The following is a 22,812-nucleotide window of genomic DNA, read 5'->3' as shown; positions in this document are numbered from 1 at the left end:
GAAGAAAAGAAGGCTCAAATATGAAAAATTCCCAGTTTTCTGAAAACATAGCAGCTGGGAATAGGAGTGAAAGAGAAGCATCCAAGTTAATCCCTTTGATAGAAGCTAAGGTAAAAGAGAAGCTTTTCATATGTTTTGCTGGTAGTGGGGTGATCCATCAGTAAATGTGTGATTTTCCTGCAAAGACAGTGGCAGAGCTAACAAGAGATAGCGTTGCTGCTGCACTGCCAATTGTATAATAACTCTTCCTTGGCATTTTTCTGCAATGAAAACCAATATCAGATTCAATGGTTATACCACCTATGTTGTCTGCCAATGTTGGTCAGCCAAAGCTGTCAAGCCAGCACAAAAGGTTCAAAAAGCCTTCAAATATTATCTGTTTGGTATACATTTGGACCCTCCCCCCACCTCTATTTTGTAGCTTTCCATAACAGTTCAATGCATTTCCTTCAAATGTGTTTTGATTAATTTTTGAGATCTTTGGACCCAACCCTCTGCCAGCCATAGGGTTCATTTCCCAGTGTGACACCTCAGATAAAATTAAGTCAAGCAGGTATTGTAGGGAAGAAATGTATTCTTGTTATGGCTGTTGTTTGGATTTTATTCCAAACTTGCCAATTACAGCTCGCAGCTGCAATTGATCTGCTTGATCCATGTGAGGGGAAGGAAAGGGACAGGTCGAATAGAATGGCAGGTGTCCTTCTCAGATGCTTCTTAGTATTAATCTCTACACTGAGCATTATCTGAGGTCTTTCTAGGATGAGTCTAGGTCTGAATAAGGTACACGAAGCCCATCTCTGTTGAGTTTTCTCTCACACGTTTTGTGTTGGCTTCATATTTTTGCATGTTATCAATTAATAGACCCTGTTTTTAAGGTTGGAGAGGTGACATTTTGTGAGAAGTAAAAATAAATCCACTACATGGACAAATACCACAGTTCAAAAATCTTTTCTGGTTCCTGGAACTCAGCAAATGTAGTGGGAAGAGTCACCTTCTGCCACCTTCTCCTCAGAAAATTTTTTTTTGAAAAATTCCAGTGCTTTAATTATGCAATGACCGGCTTGTAAATTTCCCCTGTCAATGGTTATGTGGACACCTCTGAGAACTAGAGAACTGCTTTGTATGAAAGAATATTTTAGCAACTACATCATTAAGCAAAAACCAAACAGGAGTATTTTTTAAGGCAGCAACAGAATTGGTCTTAGTTAGCATGCTTCAACTTCTCACTGAACAAAATATTGCAGCCAGTTGATCTATTGGATAAAATGAATGAATATCTATTATTTTAGGAGAAAAGTGAATTTAGTTTTCATTTTAGCCAGAGTTCTTGTGTTATTTTTGCCATCCTTTACTGTAAGCTGCAGTTTTACAGCAAAATCATAAGCACAATCCTCTCTAATCTTCTCCTTATGAAGCACCTGAAACCATCAGATATAGGCAAGAAAATACTCCTAAGACATTAATTTGCATTCAATACAGAACCTGAAAAGGAACAGATGTATTTGTAGTGGATAAGCCAGCACAGAAGAGAAAATGTTCTTATTTTCTTGAAAAAGGAAAGTTTCTTGCTTCTTCTTTTGAGAAGTTTATTGATGAATGCAAATTGCTAACCACTTATTTTAAGATATTGGATCAGAATAAAAATTAATGAGGGCAAGACAGGAAAATTGATTTAATTACAACAATCCGGTGTTGTCTTCAAAATAACCAAAACATCATCTTCAGTCACCAGAATTATGTCTTTGGAACAAAGAGAGAAATATCCATATAGATATAGTGGGGGGTTAATATAGTTATTACATGGAGAGAATATAATTATTTTCAATGCATTAGAGAAAAATTACTATAAGTATTGTGTAGTGACATTAATTCAATATACTGCATTTTCTATTTCAAATGATTTCTTGCACTGATCAAAGCCTTATCTCAGTATATGAGATTTCAAAAAATGTGCAGAAAATGAAGCGTTTGTAAATGCAATTTTTTCAAACATATGCATATTTCTGTAACTCTTTTTGAATTTGTAAGAATTAGCAATGTGTATCAACTTCTTGATACAGAAAGCAAATATTTAGGTGAGGAATAATTCTTATGAAGCTCCTATTGCTAGTGAATTGGTATTTTCAGTGGACACAGACTCTTCATGATTTTCACAAATAAATCAGAAAATATTAAAAAATTTGTCAAAATGGAAATAATCTATTTCCACTTCCTGTTAGAAGTGGGATTGTCACCAACAATCTTGAACTGAACTGTCTTGAACTCAGAATGCACAGGTGTACTACCCTGAAATGTGAAGCACTGGATTTCAGCACAATTGGCTCAGAAAAATTGACAACAAAATGATATCTCAAGAAGTGCCCATGATGTCCTTCTAAAATGTCAAAAAATCTCCGACCAGCCACTTACATTTTGATATCTATTCTCGTACTCAACACATTCCTAATGCTCACAAATGTGCAATCTATCTTTTCTGAAGACATTTTAAATAACATTCTGAGCTTTGCTATTCTGTGTGCCAGTTTATCAAGGAACACTGCTGGAAATCTCTAGGCAGGTAAGGATACAGATATAAGTATCCAAGTATCTTGCTGAATTGTTTTCAAGTTAAATATATTTCTCCACAGGATGTAAATCACAGATTTAGTATACCTGGTGGTCCTGGAGCACCTCTGTCTCCCTTTTCTCCTTTTAAGTGTGCTGAACTGTGCAGTCCCCAGGAATCTCTGTTTACTTTAGCACCTGCCATAAAAGCATCACAAACTCATGATAACTTGAAAACAGGAGAGACTGTAGCAGTCACAACCAAACCATTGAAAGTGGGAGCAGATTTTTCCATATATGTGGGGCACGTAGCTCCAGTCCCTCTATGCCTGTCTCGCTCATGATCACTGAATGGCTGCCTGACTGTCCTCTCTTATCAACACCAACATGTGCAAGACAATCTCTCTCTCACTCAATCTTTTACTCCACTCAATCTTTTACTCCACTTTCCCTAACCACCCAGCCTAGGACCCTCTGAACAAACCCAGTTCTATTTTTCCATTTGTGAATTTCACTGGAGCAGATGCAGAAACAGTTCTTGAATATGACTGTCGCGTACCACGTCTTCTACTACCTCCAGATTCCCTTCCCTTCCCTTCCCTTCCCTTCCCTTCCCTTCCCTTCCCTTCCCTTCCCTTCCCTTCCCTTCCCTTCCCTTCCCTTCCCTTCCCTTCCCTTCCCTTCCCTTCCCTTCCCTTCCCTTCCCTTCCCTTCCCTTCCCTTCCCTTCCCTTCCCTTCCCTTCCCTTCCCTTCCCTTCCCTTCCCTTCCCTTCCCTTCCCTTCCCTTCCCTTCCCTTCCCTTCCCTTCCCTTCCCTTCCCTTCCCTTCCCCCAGTTATACAATAGCCAAGAAAAAGCAAAAAAGCTCTTAAGTATTGAAAACCCAACCAAAAAAAGAGAACCTATTTAAGCCAAGGTACAATAGAAGAATTACCCACCATGGTCATTAAGAACTTCTTGATTTCCAGGATAGGGAGTGTTCACCTTCAGACAAAGAAATCAATTAAAAATTATCCATAATATTAAACAATGGAAATGCATTACTTAGTGTGACTGAAAAGCCTGGCAAGTTTACATGCTAGTAAATATTATAACAACACTCTGGGATTATCTCTAGTTTGACAGGGTCTGAGCATTAGCTGATCAAGTTTTTATGAGGATTATGCTCTCTTTGACATGCAACATGCTTTCAGCAAAAGGGTAACATCATGCATTTTGGAGGCATCAGCAAATCCTACTCTCAGTTGTGCCAGTGAAGCATCAGAAAACTCATTCTCCAAGAACAATTCTGAATTTACAACACTGTGTTTGGGAGCAGGATTTGATTTTTGACTGTGAGATAACAGCTTGTGTTTATAGTTCTTTTCATCAGACCAGGGCTGTGTTATGTCTGATGTTAGCCTGTGCTCCCGATGCTTTGAGACCACAATGAGGAGACAGAAGCTATTCTAGTCTACCCTCTTCTGACACCAGCTACCTGTAACAGTGGGCATGCTGCCTACCTCTGTGCCTGTCTTCAAAATAGGGACAATGCAGGCACTGAAATGTGGCATAGTGCTTGGAAATCTTGGTACCTTCTAGTACTATTTGTAGGAAACTAAGCAAGTGTATGAAAAAATGGAAGTTGCTGCAACTGGCTAATCCTATAGTATTAGCCTGCAGAAGTCTTACTCACATGGATAGCTCCATTACCTTCAGAAGTTCAGTCCCCATGAAGAAAACTGGTGGGGTTCAGTCTGTAGTTCTTTATCGACACTCATTTATGTAGGCATGAACAGCAGACTTCTTATCTATAAACTTGGATAGGTTTAGGAGATTACTCACAAATGTAGGACAAATCTATCTAGCACACTCAGGTGCATGAAGAGAGGTTTACAAGTACATGTTTCTATTACTTGTGCATGTAAAAGTTAGTGCTATTTTTCACACATTGTAACCTTTCTGAAAAGTGGTTATTATTATCTGAAATTCATAGAAAATAGGCTTGTTTTGTTTGAATCATTCCACAGAGAATCAGAGGAGAGTTGAGGCTGGAAGGAGGCATCTCTGGAGGCTGTCTAGCCCAAAGGAGTATCAGCTAGAGCAGGTTGTTTAGGGCCTCATCCAGTCAGGTTCCAGAGATGAGGCTGACAAATAAATATGTGGTTATGGGCATATATTATCAATGTAGAACAATGTTATACAACATTGGGAATGAGAAGATTTAAAGGAGAAATTCAAAGAGGTAAAAAAATGATGTGTGGAGGTGGTAGGCCAAAACTGTAGAAATGGCAGATTGCCATAGAGAAATGACTATTTATCATTAATTCCCAGAAAAGATCACAAGTTGGAATACAACTTTCTTCAGCAGTGAGATTAGGGTGATGAAGAGTATCTAGCATAGAGGGAGTCAAGGGCTGTTTCTCTAAAAGAAGTGAAAAGGAACTGGAATGCAAATTGGAGGAGAGGGCACAGTATTATTCAGAACTATACTGTTTAACAGGAGAGTAGAACCACGAACTTGAACCCAACACTATTCAGAGGTGGACTGTGGCTCCCAAAGACAGAGTCCTTTCCAGGTACATACCCAACAGATTAACAGTAGCATATTGGCCTAGGGAAAACTTCCAGGACTGAACTATGTTCATCATTCATTCTAGAATGCAATTCCTGTAATTCAGTAAACAAACACTAGGGTGTTCTGAAAATATGAAATCCTTCTCCTTTCTTTTCATATTATGTGTGAAACTGTAGGTCCTTTGAAGGTAATGAAGGCTTTATCATACTCTTTGAAAAGCAAGGGCAGGTCTTCACCTGCTGCTATCCGATGTGAAAAGATTGCATTTGAGAGCCAAATAAATAACATGATCTTTCTTTTCTGATGCATTTTTCATGCCACAATGAAATACATAACAACTCTTATTTTGAACAGGGAAATTAAAAACAGCTGAAGACATAACATGGGGACTGTATTTATACATCTAAAAAATATATGTACCTGTATGCATACACATTCAGGTCCCCAGAGCAACTCCTAAACTATGGAAACACAAGCTTTGAAAGGCATTAAAAGTATTAGAAAAAACAAGTAATCAAAGTGCTTTAAGCAAGAGTCTAGTGTTTCTAGTTCTGTTATATATTTTATACATGACTAAGTTTTCATCTATGGCTAAACACTTGAAAATCTGTTATCCTGAAGAACAAGTAAAACACATCCCTGGTGCAAAGCAGAAGGCAGGGGGAGAAAAGCTGCAAGGTTATGGTGTTTAGGTGTACAGCTGCTTTGGTTATGTTCTGTCGTGGCCATGCATCCTGCTAAGAGCAGATTCTGCATGTGTGACTTACTGGCATTTTGCAATGAGGCCTGGGAGGGACTGGGAAAACTGTCTGTTGAAAACAGGAGGGAAATTATTCTAATGAGCAAAGGTATGATACAGCATGTAACTCACCATATAGATCTAACAGCCGTGATGAGGCTGGACACAAAACCACCACCTCCCTCAAAGAATGGCCAGCTGGCTGCCAGGTCTGTCATCATGTCCCTCTGTGAGGCCATGGGGATAAAACTCTTCCATGACAGTGGCTTTGGTTATGATGATTTTTTTCTTTGCACACAACCAAGGTCACCCACAGTGAACTGTGTTGGCTGAAACCAGTTTTGATGTATCCTTTTGCAATCTGCTACTAGAGCAGCACAATTCTGCTACAAACCAGTCACTCATCCCCAGCTGTACTTACTCCTTTGATATAAAGTATGCGTCCTGGAGGTCCAGGGGGACCTGGGGGCCCAGGCAAGCCAGGCAGGCCCTGGTAAGAGAAAGAAGGAAGATATTAGGCAAAAAATAAACCCCAACTGCAAACTGCAACACCTCAAGCACTGCATATTGATATTAAAATAAAGACAGTGTATCTCTCATGCAAGGAAAATCAGGTATTCTACACTGATCTGGATCTCTCAAGTCTACTAAAATTCATAAATTTTCAAGTGTCAGGCTGATATGTGCATGCTAATTAGCAACCTGAGGAACCCTGCTAGACTGGAGGGGTGACTGCCTTTTACAAAAAGTCTTTGTCAGCTCTTTACTGTGCAATTTGAAAACTTGGCACAAGGCTGTGTTCACCTTTCAGTCCACATCAATGCAACTTTCTGTATGGTCACACATGTCACCTCATCAATAATTAGAGATCCATTAGATTTTATCTTCCCTGAGCACTCCAGGAAGGACTACTAGAACAGATAGCTTCTTTTGTTTGCTTGTTTGCTTTAGCCTGTCAGCCTGATGTACTTCATCTAGTTATACTTGCTAGAATAACTTTTGTGTGGTTAAGGCAGGCAACCCAGAAAATGAACTGTAATATTGTTTAAAGATATGGAGGAAAGGAAAATCTACTCATATTTTCTGTCAGTGGGTAGTAATTTTTCTGTCATTTTCTTCCAATTAAAATTTGTCTATTTTGTCTGTTTTCACTTTCCAGGAACTATATTTCTATTTATATCTTCCTGTAGAGGTGTAAGCCACATTCAGTACCTGGTCTTTTTTGACTGTGGAGATACTTAAATACTCACAAATTCTGCAAAGATACCTACCATTTCTCAGTCTCCCTGCTACTGAAATAAAGCAATATCATCTCACTTATATTTATTGTCTAGATAGACAAGGCACTTGTGCCTTGCAGTTTGTGTGCCATATTTTTTATTTTGAACAAAGTAGAACCAGAGGCTTCCTACAACAGAATCCGTTTACAAAAATTGCTCTACTGAAATACAGTGATACTGACTTTATGCTAACACAGTGATATATCCTTGTGCTTTTTTCAGCATTATCTTTGATGCATTGTTGCCTCACATCATCATCAGATGAAATAGCATTAGCTGCTGTTGTGGCATGGGTACCAATTTTTCTAGCACAGATTGTCCCATGATATCAGAACAACCACACAAATTACTCTGCTATTCTGCAGCTTATTGTTTATGCTCAGCAGTGCTAGCTGTTGTGTGGTCCAGTCTCAATGTTTGTCATGAGACAGCTTGTCTGAAATCTTTTCGTGAGAATAGACTTACAGCAACAGGAGCTTGGTTCATCACTTGCCATTCCACAATTACAGGTTGTAGGTGAGCATGGATATGCTCTCATCTGTGCAGAGGTTATTATTTTGGATACATGTGCACAACAAATGTAGCAGGTAGCAAGTATTAGCAAGTATCTCCTTGTTAGTAAAGTAGATACCACTTCCTTGTGGTATGCTCAAGTGTTCTTTGTACCTGGGCCAGAAAGCTCAGAGCCTGTGGGAGCATCTTCACATCATGAGAGGTCACACTGGTGGCCCAGATCAGGAAGTTCCTGATATATATAAAAGAACTGGAATTCCAAACCCATTGCTGTTTGAAGCTGCTATGGTGGCAGTGAATGACACACATAGCTGTTACACCTGAGAGCTGATGATATAACCATGTGTATCTGCAAGAACTGCCAAAACAGACCCAGAAGCTGACTTTTCAATGGCTGCTGCTAGACAGGAAAAGTAGCAGAAACGCAATTATTTCTAGAACATTTCAGTTTTTTAGTCCCATCATCATTTGAGAGGAATCAGTATAAATCAGACTTCATATTTTAATGTATTTTATTTTTCAACTAATTGAAATACAAAAAAACTTACATTAAATGCTTCACCTCGATCACCTTTCACACCTCTGAGTCCATTCAGTCCTGGGCGGCCCTGAAATAAGTAGAAATAATTTAGTATGTATCAGAAGCAAGCTTTTCTATCTTTATCTTACTTGAGAGCATAATACATACTGGGCGTCCTGGGAAACCAAGTTCTCCTTTGGGTCCAGTGGGTCCTATTGGTCCCTGAACAAAAAAGAAAATGCGATTATGGCCCATTTTGTTGACCTATATTTGATTGTTTAGAATAAGAGACATAGTTTTATATCTACATTAAAAGTAAGTTTGTGACTGCCTGTGGAGACTGTACAGAACACTCTGTCTGTTTACTGAGTGATCTCAGAAGCTGAGGACTGCATGTAATAGTCAGCTCTGGTTTGGATAAGACCACCTATCTGAAATGAAGTCTGAATTCCCAGCCCCTTGTAGGGTGTGCAATTCAAAACTGACTCACCATGTATTGAAGAAAAATGAAGTGCATCAGCCAGGAAAAGAAAAGGAAGTTAGAGGTGCATACTTTGTTAATTTTTTTTTAATTTTTCTTTTTTTTTTCTAATTATTTTTTAATCAGGCGCTGTGAGGAAATGTCTGTGGATCAGCCTAAGAATTCATGCAGTGTTAGGCTTCTACTTGCCTTTCACCAGCCTTGGTTTGTGATTCATGGGGCTGATAGCTGAAACAGGATCATTCCTTCTTTATACAAGTTTGACTGACTCACCAGGCTCCACAAAGTAATACAAGCCACAGCTAAAAGAGATGACAAGCAGGTTGCCTGGGAAAGGGGCTCCAGGACTATGGATGACCTATGACGGGGCATTTGCAAGCATGCAGCTTCTAGGCAGCCTGCAAATGATCAACAAAAAGCAGCAAATTTGAGGATCTACAAACTTTCAACTGCTGTCAGCTTCCTGAAACTCATGGAAACCACAAGGGTCTAGACAAGCTCTTTACATATGTGTCATCCTTTCTGGTTTCATTTCCTTTTTTCAGTCTGCTGAAATGCTGAGCTACTCCTTCTTGCATTACTTGTTAAATAATCTGTCTGTAGATCTCACACGGATACTGCTTATATGGGACAGTGGGTGTGTTTAGCCCTTCACGTGATATCATTTCAGTGAAAAGTGATATGTACGTTCATGAAAAATTTATCTGATGAAGACGATAATTTCTCTTAGCATCTTGCTGAAATTCATGGAATAATTGTTGTAATTTTTATCCTACTGAAGACTGGATTAGACTTGAAATTCATAAGCAGTTACCATATGAACATATTAGTTTATAATGTCAACATTGTAATCAGAATTTAAAGCTCACTAATGTCACCAGAAATTGCTTGAAGGTGGTAAGACTTTTATTAATCTTCTATTTTATTTCCTGTTTGAAGGTAATTTCTGCTCATGAGATGAAAGTTAATGTGTCTCAATCAGGCAAGAGATTGTTGGTGAACTGGCAGATGTGAATTTCAATATTATGCTTCAATATTTCAAAATTCAACCCACCTTTTTATGATACCACATCCAACAATGAGGTTAAAAAAAATGAGGTTAAAAATAATGAGGTTAAAAAAAAAGAGCAATCCAAAATGTTATGAAACATTTTCCTATTTCAGTCTCTGGTACCTGAGCCTTTAAAGATTATGTAAATCTGAACTTTAATCAGCAATGAGGACGATCAGAAACAGACTTATTTTTTAGTTTAAATAAGGAGCAGTGTCTGATCCTACGCTTTAACTGGGATTTTAAATCTATTTTCTCTAAGTGCCAGCCCCATCTGGCAGGTGTTAGCATCTCCCTGAGACAGAAACCAGCAGTCACAGCTAGAACTGAAAGAAGGAAGTGTGGAAGCCACAGGAGTCTGCTTACACAAAAGGAAATTTAGTTTACAACAGTACAGTAGATTTGGGCATGTCGTGGGTTGCAATGCAAGATGTAACTAAAAGTATGTATTCTATTACCAGCTGTTAAAACCAATTGGGGCAGTATTCTTTATCTCTTCCTGACCCATCCTCCCTCCAGGGGGATATCTTCTGTTAATGGGCCATTGAGTCTCACTGCATGACTGATAAAATTACATCATCCCACTGTGAGCTGCTCCACCCAGGGGGAGGAGCCAAGCATTCCTACCTGGATATAATCTGTGACTGGAACACCACAGTCAGCCTTCCTCCACTGGATTCCCAGAGGAAGACTGGACCCATCTACACCACAACTGGACCTTCAGAGGAAAACTACACCCTTCTACAGGATCACTGCTTCAACACAGCCACATCTGTCACTGCAGGAGGACTGCAGCCACCATTAAATCAAACTGCTACCAACACTGTGACTAACAGGGTGTCAGGCTGTATTCTGACTCTGTCAGTGTTTTTTGCTTTTTTATTTTAATGTTCCTAGTAAAGGACTGTTATTCTTATTCCCATATATTTTCCTGAGAGCCCCTTGATTTCAAGATTATAATAATTCGGGGAGGGGTGGAGGGAATGTTTTTCCATTTCAAGGCAGTATTTTTCCTTCCTTAGCAGACACCTGTCTTTTCAAACCAAGGCAGGGCAGACTGACACTGAGGTTCTTACTAAGTGCTCACATTCTGTGATACGCAGCCATTAACTTCACTGACAGGTAACAGCATAATCCGGCATGTAAAAGGCTCTTATTTCTCTTGTGGCAGGAGACTGGATTCAGTCTGCCCCTTCTGCTTTTGCTAACAATTGTACTGACCTTCTGACTATCCCTTGTTCTCATCTGCCAAACTACTACTTCTCTGTAACTCCTTGTGCTCCAAGCTCCTGTGATCCTATCTTCCGCCCAGCTGAAGTCTCAAAATGGAGCAGAGTGATAACTAGGGATTTGATTTTAAATTATGGAAATTTTTGTATGAGTCTAAGAGCAGAGAAGAGCAATCAGAGTCCCCTGCTACCTCAAAGTTGTTCTTGGGCCAGCGACTCACTTGGAGCAACGTTGAACAGAACCATTGCACTAGAACCTTTGATAAGTTATGCATCAGATTCTCCGGCCCAGTACTTATAGTGGAGTCTGTATATTTTCACTGCACAAGACTCACACTAACTACAAAGGGATTTTTTTCTGTGGGACAACACCAAGTTGTATCTCTCCATTAGCAACGATGATCAAACAAGAGTTCTGTGCTAAGAGAACTGGCTGAGCAAAGCCTTGAGACAGGCTCCATGTGCCAAACTTTCCTGAAGTGCAATCATTTCCACCAGTGATGGCAAGAACTCTCTTGTCTGAATGCTGAAGTGTATGAAGCATCTCATAGCAGTACAAAAGGAGATGTAAAACACAGGGTTTGGGGCTGAGAGGAAAAGGATGTATCTGCAGGATGCACAGCAAGTAGCAGTGAACACCAGCCAGAACATGAGAAATTACAAATAAATACAAGGAAAAAAATTTCTACTCCAAAGTTTGTCAGACATATGGGATGTGCTGCCCAGAGAGGTTGTGGAATTTTTATCCTAAGAGTTGTTGAAAACTTCACTTGACAAGTTCCTGAGTTAAAGAGACCAGCTCCAGGCAGTGATGTGCACAAGATCATCTCTGAAGTTCACTTTCATTCAAAGTTATTCTGTGTCAAATTGAACAGGTAGATCATCTTGCAGTCATACAAGAAGGAGGAGAACACCCTTTCTGGTAAGTTAGGATAGCCTCCTCAGGATATTTTGATACACAGTAATTAAGAAAGCAGTTACTCAGCACATCCTGTTAGCCCCTTTTGAAGATTAGAGAAACTGATGTAAAAATCTCCTATGCACCTTGGTGTGTGTCAACACCTGCTCACATTCACTAAGGCACAACAGTGACCAGGCTACATCAAGAGCAGGAGAAAAGAAACATCCTTGACATCCTTGATTTTTGGAATACTTGACTAGAAGAAATTGGCTCCTTAATGCTGCTGAGTCTGGGCAACTGTTCTTATTTTATAAATAGTTTCTTGTGATTTCTTACAACCTTTTGTGTTCAGTCTAAAGTGTCAGACCAAATTCTTGAAAGATCTCTAAGTCTTGATTTTGGTATATAGTCTTTATCTACTGCCTGGTCCGCATCTTTCTCAGAATTCAACCTAGTTGCAATTTACTGGCATTGACAGAAATTGAGCTGATACAGTTAGTAGCTGTTTTTATGTAAATCATATAAAGAGAATAATTTAGGTGGAAAGAGAGAGATCCTCTTGCACAACCTCTTGCTTGCAAGACAAAATTAGGCTTGTAGGTTAGGTCATGCCACTCAACACCTTGTTCCAGAATTCATCATCTCTCTGGGCACCTATTTCTGTGCTTAATCACTTGTAACATGATTTTTTGTCTTTATATCTAAGTGAAATTTCCCTTGCTGGAACTTTGTTTCTTGCCTGTGCACCTCTGAGAAGGACTTGACTTTTTTTTATGATTCCCTTTCAGGCCGCAGCAGGGAGTAATTAAAGCTCCTCTCAGTCTTTTATCTCCAGGGCTAAACAAACCCAGTTCACTGAGTCATAAGTCACGTGAGTTGCTAGCTCTGATGATATTTCACTGTCGGTTTAGGATAGGAACAGATGCATTTGTTCTAACAGAATTTAAACTCTGCATCAAGTCAGTAGTTCACAGCACCTCATATGTAACAAATGCACTCTTTTCTGAAGGACACTGATCACCCTGAAGCATGAATACTCCTTATCATCCCTAATCAGAAGGAACAAAAAGCTAAACCAAACTACCATTACATCTGCTAATATCTGTGAGGCCAAAGCAAAATTGAAAACCAAGAAAACATTCATCTTTGGAATCATCTTACCATCGGTCCTGCTGGTCCCACCATTCCAGCTTCACCCTGTTGAGGACCGACACAGAGAGAGCAATCACAAAGAGAATTCCTGCAATGTCTAGCAGAGGTGGCTGGTAACATGGCCACCAAATTATTCTGAAGGAACACAACAGGTTTTAGCTCACCTTCTCCCCTTTTCTTCCTAATAATTCAGTTAAAGATCCATCAGCAGAAATGATAGCTCCTGGTTCTCCCTTTTCACCCTGCAATTATCAGAGTAATTACTGTTTACAAAGTAATTCCCAGTGAATCAGAAGAAGTCAAAGCAGCATTACTTTTGTTTGAAGCATGACAGATTAGTCATGCTGTGATATCAAACATAAAGCGATATCAGTATGAGTAGGGTGAATCTTGATTCTCGGGAAGAAAAGATGATCTTTCTTAAAACATGATACAGTACACTAAAAATATCTCCCTGAGATGAGTAAGTTCTTATTTTTTTAAAAAAATACTTAAATTGCTCCCCATAGAGTAACTGTGTGAAACATGCTGTGCTCACGAAAGGTCTCTACCAAAGGTAGGAAGGGTACTGGTATCTTCTTGTGTACCATCAGCTCGATGATTAGCAAATCCTTGAAATGCACCATCTTGACAGAGCAGCAAATGTTCAGATTTTACTATCAGGAAAGCATGAGTCATTCTCTCTATGTGCCTGGCATGATGCAACCTCATTAACTTTAATGAAGGCCAAGTCCCAGCATTCAAACTGTGACCCTCTGCATTCCTATTCCACCACCACGAATTATCACTTCTCAGTTCTAAGCTCATGGTTTCCACTCTGGATCTTTCAGCTGTAACTTTCCACTTCCTACCTCAGGCAGCTTGCTACAACATCTTTCCCAAGATCTCATGGAAGAAATCTGGCTTGAAGCTAGCAATTGCATTGCTGATTAAAATGACAGTCCAAGTCATAAACCTTCCACTGAGCTCTAAGTGCTGTAACTCAATTCTTCTTACAGGTTCTTAAACCATTGTGAGTCTTTGAAGCCTCCCTGTAGACACTTTGGAGGGGCTTGATTGGCTTCACTGACTTTATCTTTTGTGAGAATTTATGGACCTGAGGCTGAATTTCATAATTCTTTAAGTAAGATGCTCCTAGGTGTCTGTACAGCTTCACTGTGGTTCCAAAACTTCATCACTCTTGAGCATAGCCTGGTGTTCACAGTGCAGAAGCACCATCAGATACATCACTATGTTTTTGGTGGGTCCAAAATTAAGTGCTTTCAAAGCTTTGAGTTCTTGCCAGTGTGGACACTAGAAGCAAAAATAAAAAAAGCACCAACCAAAAAGCAAAAGTTAAAACCTCCATAACCTAAACCAAAAATCACCCAACTGATTTTCAGGTTGAGCTTGATCATTTAATGCATTCTGTGAAAGACCAGGAAACAGGGATTGGTATTTGTGACCTGAGAGGTTTCCTTCTGAGCAATGACAATGCTGTTCATCTGCTACCCCATTTAAACCATAATTAACCATTTCCAAATCTTCCTATGTGAGAAAGTGAGCTCAGCTGCTTAGAAAGAATAAGCAGAAAGTGTTTTTGTTTTTCTTGTTTGGTATCCCCAAGATATTAGATGTTCCTCTCCCCTGCTTCCTGAAGCTGGATAAGAAGGGGAAAAAGCCAGGAAGAGCTGCAGTATTTACAAAAGAGCAGAGTCAGTCTTTAGTAACCTCTCAACAGTGCTATAAAATACACACTTTTTGTGAAGAAACGAGAAAGAATCCTAAGAAGAGAGTTCCTCAAGTCTTATACTTTCTTTGGGAATTGAAAATTTCAGTTTTCATTCTGTAGGCAAAGTCTTCTCTGGCACAGGAAGAGGAAAAGATTGATTTTTTTTTTATTTGGGCTTTTGGATAGGATCCCAGGGTGTCAGCACAGCAATCAGCTGGCAAGAAGAGGTCACTTCATGTTTAATGTTTAAAGAGACTTAACCTGATGAGTGCATATTGCACTGATGAATTTCAAGAGCGGGGCAGAAAGATTAGCTCTTGGTGGCATTATATCAAGGGATGTCACTTAGAATTTTCACATTCCACCTATACATTTTTCACATGAACTTATTAAGATCACAATTCCTAACAAAATTAGAATCATTAAACTTTTAATATCACTAAGTTCTTGTCATCTAACACATTTCTCAGCATATACTCTCCCCTATGCATTTTCTCGTACCTGTTGTCCTTTAGGTCCTTGTGATCCAGGCAAACCAGTGTCACCCTTTGGACCCCGAGGGCCCTAGGCAAAAACAAGTACATAAATCCATAGTGATATTTGTGAAGAATATAGAACCAGGCCATTTTACTAAATGTAATTTAAAATTACTGCCAAACTTGAACTTAAATCACTCTGGTTGCAATCTAAGAATTCTTACAAGATTAAACTGTTCTTTCAATCAAGTTATTCCCTAACCCACATATCACATAAGAAAAATATTTTAGAAAGACCATATTAAAAATCCCTGATATTTATCATAGTGTAGATGATACACACATTTACAAAGGGAAATATGCAAACATTAATAAAAGTGGAAATTCAACCAAAAATTCTCTATTCCTTCTGTACTTGGTCCTGTCTCTCTCCATGATCATACAGCCAGACTGATTTTCAACAGAATTTCTGAAGGTATATATTTAACAGCATGTAAAAAAATAAAATAAAAATAAAAATAATAAATGGAATAGAGTTTATCTATTTTAAAACTAGATGATTTTTTAAACTGTTTTGTGGGGAAAACGTTCCCCTCATATCAAATTATACTTTACAATCTTCCAAGAGCATTCAAAAGCAATTTTTTTACCCACCAAGATCCAAACTCAGGTCTACATAATTTCTGCATTAGTCAAGAGATAAATAAAAGACATGAGGTGGGAACAAGAACGGTATTTTCATGTCTGTAGAAATTCTATAAAGGACAGAGACCAAGAATTCATGATATAATTTTCTAAATGTTATCAGCACTTTTTCAAATTAAATATATTTTTAAGGAGATTTCCCCCCCCTTTCCTTGGTTTTCTATGCAGTCCACAAAACCCATGACTTAGCAAGCAACCTTCTGTACAATTTTGGGTAATTTGCCAGCATTTTGTTAACATCTTTTGTGAGCCTTCCCAGCTTTCTCCTTAATTGTTCTCAGGCAATAGACAAAGGATCCTGAGACCATATGAATGTTCTGAACTGTAGAACAACTATAACAAGAGAAAGTAATTCCACCACATTACACTGAATATGAATACAATAATTAGAACAATACTTTCTGAAGTCATAAGCCAAATAATCACAGAATCACAGAATATTCTGAGTTAGAAGAGACCTGCAAGGATCATCAAAGTCCAGCTCTTGGCTCTGTCCAGGTCACCCCAAGAGTCACACCATGTGCCTGAGAGCATTGTCCAAATACTCCTTGAACTCTGTCATGCTAGTGCTGTAACCACTTCCCTGGGGAGCCTGTGCCACTGCCCAACAAACCTGTGGGTGAGGAACCTTTTCCTAATATCCAACCTAAACCTCCCCTGAAACAACTTCAGGCCATTCCCTCGAGTGCTGTCGCTGAGAACAAGAGAGATCAGTGTCTGCCCCTCCTCTTTCCCTCACAAGGAGGGTGTAACTGCAGTGAGGTCTCCCCTCAGTCTCCTCCAGGCTGAACAGCCCAAGTGACCTCAGCTGCTCCTCATACAGGCCTTCCCCTCAAAGGCCTTCAGCATCCTCACAGCCCTCTTTTGGACACTCTCTAACAGTTTAATGTCTTTCTTACACTGTGGCACCCAAAGCTGCCCCCAGCAGTGGAGGTGAGGCTGCAGCAGTGCAGAGCAGAGCAGGACAATCCCCTCCCTTGCCCAGCTGGTGATGCTGTGCCTGATGCACCCCAGGACACTCCTGACCCTCCTGGCTGCCAGGGCACTGCTGACTCATATGCAACTTGCCACCAACCAGGACCTCCAGGTCTCTTTCCCTGGCACTGCTCTCCAGCATCTCATTCCTTGTTCTACAAACACAACCAGGGTGACTCCATTCCAGGTGCAGAATCTGGCACTTTCCCTTGTTGAACATATAACAGCTGGTGATGCTTCAGCCCTCTGATTTATGTCGGTATCTGCAGACTCTTTCTGCCTTGGAGGGAGTTAACAGCTCCTCCCAATTTTGTATCATCTGCAAACTTGGCATCCCTCCAAGTCCTGTGTCTAAGTTGTTAATGAAGTTGTTTATACATGTTTATGTGGCAGTTTGAGCACAATAGGTAGGTAATATAGCAAAAGGCACCTATTGATATGGTTGTGAAATGCTTACATGGTAGCCCTGGCATGTTATTATAAACAGATCATAAATATTTCCTAAAGGATAAAATAAAAAGGGTACATCTTATAGGGCTTTCTTTTATTCTGTAGTGGTGAAAAAAAGCCTGAGGAATAACACAGTTAACCAAACCATCACACATATACACATGCAGATAACTTTTAGAAATCCATTTGTTTCATTTATTTCTCCTATATGGCATAGGTCTTTCCTTAGGTAGCAATTTTCCATTACTTACACCCCAATTTAAACTACAGAACTGACACTGAGATAAACATGTCAGAGTATACTTTGCTTCCGACAGAATAAATTTCTAACTCGGTTGGTAACTTCCTAAAACCTGCAGTGTTCTACATGAAAATTTATTAGACTTCATTCAAATTGTGTACAATATACATATTAATAAATATTAAACTATATTGAAAAATATTTTAAAATCCTAGGAAATGCTTTTAAATCCTAGGCAATTGATACTTACAGGAAATCCTGGTAGACCTGGCTTGCCATCTGGCCCCTGCAAAATCAAAAAACTCACACCCTTACAAACACGTATTACAGACTCCCAAAACACAGTATGCATTTTTCATGTATTGTGTGATTTGTGAACGTCAGCTCATCTGCTGCTGAATTAAGAACTTCATTCAGTTGATGGTAAAGGTGTGAATCCTCCACAATGCCCTATGCTTCTAATTTAGCATTTACTTTCAAAAACTGGTGAGACAGAGATCCAGAAAGACTGAAAAAGGATGACATTTTCTACATATCAAAGGCATGTTACCATAGTTCAGTCTCCTTTGAATCTTTTCCAGATACCACAGTACCCACAGTAGCCGCCTACCTTTCCCATCCTGGTCCTGGATGTCTTTGGATAGAAAACAGAGTGTGTAATAGGTTGTGAATAGAATCACAGGTTGGGATTTGTACTGGGCACATTTAAGATTGCCCTGATGTGGTAACTCCAGAGAGACACTTTAATTCTGGTTTAGATCAGCAGGATGTCTATTTCCCTACCCACTGTGAGACTGCACCTCTTTCCTGACTAGGGTTAGAGCTTTGAGGCTGAGGTTCAAATCTTTCTCACTCCAACTGCTCCTCAACTACAGGACCTGCTTTTCTTTTGTGGAAATGTGACTCTAACATTTATCACAAAACAAAAGTTTGAATTACCTGTGGCAGAGCTCACACAAGGGGACACATATTATCTTGGCATTCTATTATGTCCAGGGATTAGGAGAACCAGGTCTTTGGGAAATACATGAAAGTACTCTTCCGAGAAAACTGTTTTACCACAAGCATGGCTGGATGCAGCCACAATAACATGAAATTGTCCTATGGTGTAACAAGTGGTAAAGAGCCATGCTAGGCTAGCAGAAAAAGGTTACAAGCTGCTGCTGGAGCTAATGCCCTTCTTCCCAGTTCAATGACAGATTCAGTAAATATTTGTTTTGGGACAGCTGTAATAATAAGATACAAAGTTTTTGCAAACTTAAGCTATGTAGAGTGAAATTCTGCTATTGGCTACGAACATTCTGACTTTCCTTGTTTCATCAAGAATTGAATGTGAGGGAGATCACTGTGCTCACCAAAAAGAAAAGAGATAAAATGAAATACATAAACAAGAATTCACAAATGAAACTAGCTGTAAAGTAAGTTGCTTAGTTTGTGGTGGTTAAGATTTTGCGAATTGCAATATGTTGTAAACTTTTGGGCAAGTTTAAATAAACTCCACAGCTTGGAAAAGGCAGATTTCTCTTTGGATCCAGTCCTAGGAGTTTGAAATTGTTACCAAGAAGCATTCAGGATTTCAAGTACTTGACTGAGCTATTTTACAGCTAGAAGAGAACCTGAACTTCACATCTGTTGTTCTCTCATGAAATTCCTAGAGTTTTTCATTCACAGCTATAACTTGTGTGAGACTAAACTCATACACAGGAGCCTAGCATTTCTAATTGAATTCTCAAGCAGAACTGAACAAAATACTTTTTATCCCAATGCTTTGTGGTTTGAAAAACAAGAATGAAAAAAAAGGGAAGAAATGAGACCAAGAAATCTTGGTCTCCATTTTTTCAACAGTTCTACATTTCTATAATTCTGAGCATATAGTTTAGAATCAGAGATAGCAAATTTCTTTATTTCATACAAACATGTAAAAGTAGCTTGTTCATGCAGAGCTCAGTTCTGCCTGAAAGTACTTCTGCAGAGTTTGGGTGCTGAGGACAACAGAAACACAATCAAGTATAGGAAATTTGTGTCTAGCTGGTACTCAAAAGGAGACATTGAAGATCGAGCAAATCTGAGGGTTTAATAAAGCAGCATATACTCACTGGAGGCCCAAGCAGTCCTTTAATTTCGGTAAAATTAAAAATTCCCTCTGTGTCATTGAGAAGTAACTAAAAAAGGAATTAAGAAACAGGTTATTTCAAATGGTTTATCTAAGGCACACACACATTTTTAGAAATGTAAATTTATATATAATTTATAACTATGAAAACCCCCCCAACATAAATAAGGTTACAGAAAAGGCTCTCTAATTCTAATTTTCTTTATACATCTGGAATAACAAAACCTAGAATTTCTTTTACATTTATTCTGTAAAGATCTCAGAATGCTTTCAGAAATTTAATTAACTGACTCACATTTTTAATTTGAAAGCTATGACACCAAATTTTGCAGCCTGAAGCCATTTCTCATCGGCAAGATAAAGATCAAATGGAGGTTTTATGCTCCAGTATGTCATTGGCATTCTAAGATGGTGAATCAGTCTGAGCACACTCATCCTCTGTTGCAGAGTTGAAGTTTTAATTCTATTCTGGACATGTCTGCATCACACCATGCAGGGCCACACCGCGATTCCTAAGTCAGGACTGATCACGCTGCTGTGCCTGAAACTTGCTTGGAACAGTGATGTGGAGCAGCTCCTGTGCTACCCAGCCCTGGGTCTCAAGATGCCTGAAGAGCACAGCATAACTGCACTGCTGTTATACTGCTTCCTATCCTGGAATTGGTGAGCTCCCCATTAGCCCAGGCATTTCTGCATAATTCGATTACAGAGTCATAATAATGGAGGTGGACAGGGACCTTTGGAGCTCTGGTCCAACGCTCCTCAGTGCATGTCTGAATGGATCAGATCACTCAGGCACTTGTCCAGGTAGTTCTTGAACACCTCTAAGGATGGAGATGCCATTATTGTTTTAGGCAATCAGTTAGAGTATTTGATCATTGTCAGAGTAAAAAAAAATTACTTATATTTAATTGGAATTTCCCTTTTTCCTACTTGGGCCTGTTGCATCTTATAATTTTTCCATGCACCTGCAGGAAGAGACTGCTCCCATGTTCTCTGTATCCTCTGGTTATATAGTTGTAGACAGAAACAAAGACTCTCCTTAGCCTGCTTTCTGCCAGGCTGATCAGACCCAGTTCTCTCAGTGCTCTGGCCCCCTGAACATCTTGGCAGCCCTGGATGGGGCTTGCTCCATTATGTTAATGTCTTTCTTGTCCTGGGGATCTCACAGCTGGACAAAGTACTCCAGAAGCAGTCTTGTGAATGCCAATCACAACCCCCCGAGTCTATCAGAAGAGCTGATTTTACCTATTTTCTCATTCTCTTATGCACTTCATAGCTCATCAGTTTGGTGACAGCAAGGCTATGGGAGACTGAATCAGAAGCTTTGCTAAAGTCAGGGTCTACAAATTCAGTGTGCATCCCTTGTCCACAGAGAAGCAGTGATTTTGATCAGGAGCAAACTGCCATTAGTAAATCCATGTTGGCTGCTCCCCATCAGAGTCTTATCCTGATGTTACAATTAGGCTTTCATTTTGGTTTCAGATAGCTGACTTTCTGGCTTAAGTAGGTGCTCCCAATATTGTATCACATGGTCTTACAGGACAGCTCAAGACAGATAATATGTAATGCTTGCTCCACGTGAATGTTTCAGGTGAGAATATATCCTTAGTCAGTTTTTGTTTAATTTCTTTCATTCCAATTGTCCCATTTCACACTTCAGCCTTGTTTTGGATTCAGAAGTACGTCCTGATTCTCCTTGGACGCTTGAAATGGTCCATTTGTTTAGCAGGCAAGCCATGCCATCCATTTCAGTATAAGGCTTGGTGTGGAGTATCATATGCCCATTTGATGTAACGAAGATCCGAATTTCACAAGGCCAGGACAGGGTGTGCCTTCAGGTGACAGGGATTTACTTAGCACATGAATAAACACATTGTCACTGAGGTTTTGTGAGGTTTGAATGCCTCTTTTTCTGCTTGCAAACATGTGCAGATCAACACTACCAGATCACAATATTTTCCAACTTTTGTTGTGAATACAGTACCCAGGAATTGAGTTTGAAACTACTCTACTTTGAATAGAAGATTTGACCATATGCCCTCCAGAGATCATTTCCAATATTTATATGAGTTTGTGAATACTATTTTTCAAATCCAGATGACACATCTCCTCTCCTCTCCTCTCCTCTCCTCTCCTCTCCTCTCCTCTCCTCTCCTCTCCTCTCCTCTCCTCTCCTCTCCTCTCCTCTCCTCTCCTCTCCTCTCCTCTCCTCTCCTCTCCTCTCCTCTCCTCTCCTCTCCTCTCCTCTCCTCTCCTCTCCTCTCCTCTCCTCTCCTCTCCTCTCCTCTCCTCTCCTCTCCTCTCCTCTCCTCTCCTCTCCTCTCCTCTCCTCTCCTCTCCTCTCCTCTCCTCTCCTCTCCTCTCCTCTCCTCTCCTCTCCTCTCCTCTCCTCTCCTCTCCTCTCCTCTCCTCTCCTCTCCTCTCCTCTCCTCTCCTCTCCTCTCAACATATGTCATATCATATGGTCAGCTTTCTGTATTTTGAGGTCATGTTGAATAATTCATACAGCTAAAGCTTGCTGCTTCTACTGGGTGCGTCTTTCTGCTCCCTGTCCTCATGTTTTACAAAAACCACTGAAAAAATCGTCAAGTGAAAATAGAGTTCAGATCCTACAGGCAGCACTTCATCTCCCAGGCTACATGAACTCTGCTGCACTCTTCAGGGGTAGTATGATGCCCTTGGTTCCACTCTATTTCCAGTTCTACACAGCCCAGAAAAGGAACAGGAACAGGGCTGCTACTTCAATGACAATAATAAAGGAGTCCTGCTGCTGCAATTGTTCTGCTTTATCTGGTGGCAGAAATCCAGGAGCCCTGGGCTTACATGGTCTTTTCATTGTGGAATTACTCAGTATTCATGGTTTTTGGGCTCAATCCAAACTATATTGAAGTCAGTGAAAAGAATCCCAAAGGCTTTGCTGAGTTTGGGATCAGGCACGTTGTATATTGTATGCATACAGTTGATCTGCAAATGGAAATTGTGGTTGGAAGTCAGAAAACTGTACATAATGCTGAAGAAGATTTGAAAACAGAAGGTAGAAGATGATTAGAGGAAAATCTACCTGATTAGATCAGGTAGATGATTAGAGGAAAAGATAGCTCTCTTCACAACCTCCTCCAGGTATATAGTTTATCTTAGGGTTTGGGTGTGCAAACAGTTTAAATAAAAACA

General features: G+C 39.8%; 1 protein-coding gene across 3 annotated transcripts in view; it reads right to left on the bottom strand.

Annotated features, from left to right (window-relative positions):
* The window catches only part of COL15A1 (collagen type XV alpha 1 chain), a 118,187-nt gene that overhangs the window by 14,200 nt on the left and 81,175 nt on the right, over window positions 1-22,812 (bottom strand). For all 3 annotated transcript variants that reach the window (XM_058831388.1, XM_058831390.1, XM_058831389.1), the window contains 11 exons: window positions 19,622-19,687; window positions 17,776-17,811; window positions 15,180-15,242; window positions 13,132-13,209; window positions 12,977-13,012; window positions 8,322-8,375; window positions 8,182-8,241; window positions 6,262-6,330; window positions 5,869-5,910; window positions 3,483-3,528; window positions 2,653-2,742 (listed from right to left, as the gene is read on the bottom strand). In XM_058831388.1, the coding sequence (XP_058687371.1) occupies window positions 2,653-2,742; window positions 3,483-3,528; window positions 5,869-5,910; window positions 6,262-6,330; window positions 8,182-8,241; window positions 8,322-8,375; window positions 12,977-13,012; window positions 13,132-13,209; window positions 15,180-15,242; window positions 17,776-17,811; window positions 19,622-19,687 (640 nt within the window). The remainder of the gene's footprint in view (window positions 1-2,652; window positions 2,743-3,482; window positions 3,529-5,868; window positions 5,911-6,261; window positions 6,331-8,181; window positions 8,242-8,321; window positions 8,376-12,976; window positions 13,013-13,131; window positions 13,210-15,179; window positions 15,243-17,775; window positions 17,812-19,621; window positions 19,688-22,812) is intronic.

This window comes from Poecile atricapillus, chromosome 2 (assembly GCF_030490865.1).
Source record: "Poecile atricapillus isolate bPoeAtr1 chromosome 2, bPoeAtr1.hap1, whole genome shotgun sequence".
Lineage (NCBI taxonomy): Eukaryota > Metazoa > Chordata > Aves > Passeriformes > Paridae > Poecile > Poecile atricapillus.
The sequence above is the reverse complement of the archived record's forward strand: the minus strand, read 5'-3'. Positions and strand labels throughout refer to the sequence as shown.